The sequence below is a fragment of the Eimeria mitis genome, genomic scaffold, assembly GCF_000499745.2.
Source record: "Eimeria mitis Houghton genomic scaffold, Emh_scaff3493, whole genome shotgun sequence".
In the NCBI taxonomy this organism is placed as follows: Eukaryota; Apicomplexa; class Conoidasida; order Eucoccidiorida; family Eimeriidae; genus Eimeria; species Eimeria mitis.
In genome coordinates this window covers 3,056-4,446 of record NW_013571835.1, presented here as the reverse complement: position 1 = coordinate 4,446, position 1,391 = coordinate 3,056, and the positions used below count along the sequence as shown (strand labels likewise).

Sequence of the window (1,391 nt, the reverse complement as noted above, 5' to 3'; positions counted from 1 at the left end):
GATTATAAAAATACTAATAAACAAAAGTATGAAGAAAAATTAAATAATAAACAACAATATATAAACTAATAAATAAAAAGGGAGAAGAAATAGTACATAAAGGTATACAACACTCATACGAGACGTAAAAACAAACGACAACATGAAAATAATAAAGAATAAAAATATAGCAACACCAATACCTTAAAGTGTATAAAAATAATAGCAAATAAAATTAAACAAATTATAATAAATAAAAATATAAAAATAAAAACATAAAAAAGTATAAGTAAAAGCAATTCAAAGGTAAACGCAAAGAACCAGCCCCGCAGCCCCGTGTAGCTGCTTAGGGGCCCCGTTCGAGTTGTGTGGCGTTTGTGTATAATATATTAAATAAAATAAAATAAAAGAGCTAAATTAATAATTTAAATTTGAATTGAATGTTCTTTTTTTTCTGAAATTGGGGTTTTTGTAAACGTCATTTCAGGTGTATGGTGAGGTGCCTATACACCTGAAATATTGAAAGCTGAAATTCATGTTTTTGTTGGCGTAGAAATCCATCATTTCTGTGTTATTTTTGCGGCAAAAAAAGCGAATATATGAAGAATATTGGTTTATTTTTATTTAAATAATATATTTTCATCGATATTCATCTGTTTTACTCAGCTTTCCCGCAGCTTTCCATCTGCTTTCCATCTTTTTGCAAGATGTGCAGCCTCGTCCGTCCGAGCGATGTTTTCGACCTCTTCGCTATGCAACATGTAAATTTTGTGAATTTACCTGAAAATTATGTTATGAAATATTATTTCTTTCATTCTCTTTCTTGGCCTCAGCTTCCAACTGTAGCAGAAGATAGCCAGGGCAAGATCGTTGGTTATGTACTCGCAAAGCTGTAAGAATATGTATCAATACGTTTTTCTTTTTTTTTTTTCTTTTTTTTTTTGTTTCTCTTCTCTATCTTCTCCTCTTTTAGAGATTCTTCTTTCTCTTCTCTTTTTTACTTCTTCTCTGCCTTCTCTTTTTTAACTCAATTTTCTCCTTTTCTCTATTCTCTTCTTTGTCGTTTTTGTATTTTTTTTTCTTTGTCTTATTATAATATATAAAAATATATATTATAATATCATTATAATATATATTTTTATATATTGTTCTTTATCTTCTTCTCTTCATATCATATTCTCTATCTTCTTCTCTTTGTTTTTTCTTCTTTATCTTTTTTATATTTGTCTTACATATCTCCTCTTTAGCTTTTCTTCTGTATTTTGTTTATATAAGCGTTTCTTTATATTCTTTATATAATCTCTTATTTATTTTGTTTATATTTTCGTTTCTTTATCTTTTGCTGTTTATATTATCATCGTTTACCTCTCCTTTAACCCCTACTCTTTATCTTCCCATCTCCGCAGCACATA

At 28.0% G+C, this 1,391-nt stretch overlaps 1 protein-coding gene across 1 annotated transcript in view; it reads left to right on the top strand.

The window, feature by feature from the left end:
- Positions 1-686: 686 nt before the first annotated feature.
- Positions 687-1,391, top strand: part of EMH_0066630 (N-terminal acetyltransferase complex subunit ARD1, putative) — a gene marked incomplete at both ends in the record, with an annotated part of 2,943 nt that continues 2,238 nt past the window's right edge. Inside the window, one exon of the mRNA XM_013498526.1 lies at positions 687-871. Within this exon, the coding sequence (XP_013353980.1) occupies positions 687-871 (185 nt within the window). The remainder of the gene's footprint in view (positions 872-1,391) is intronic.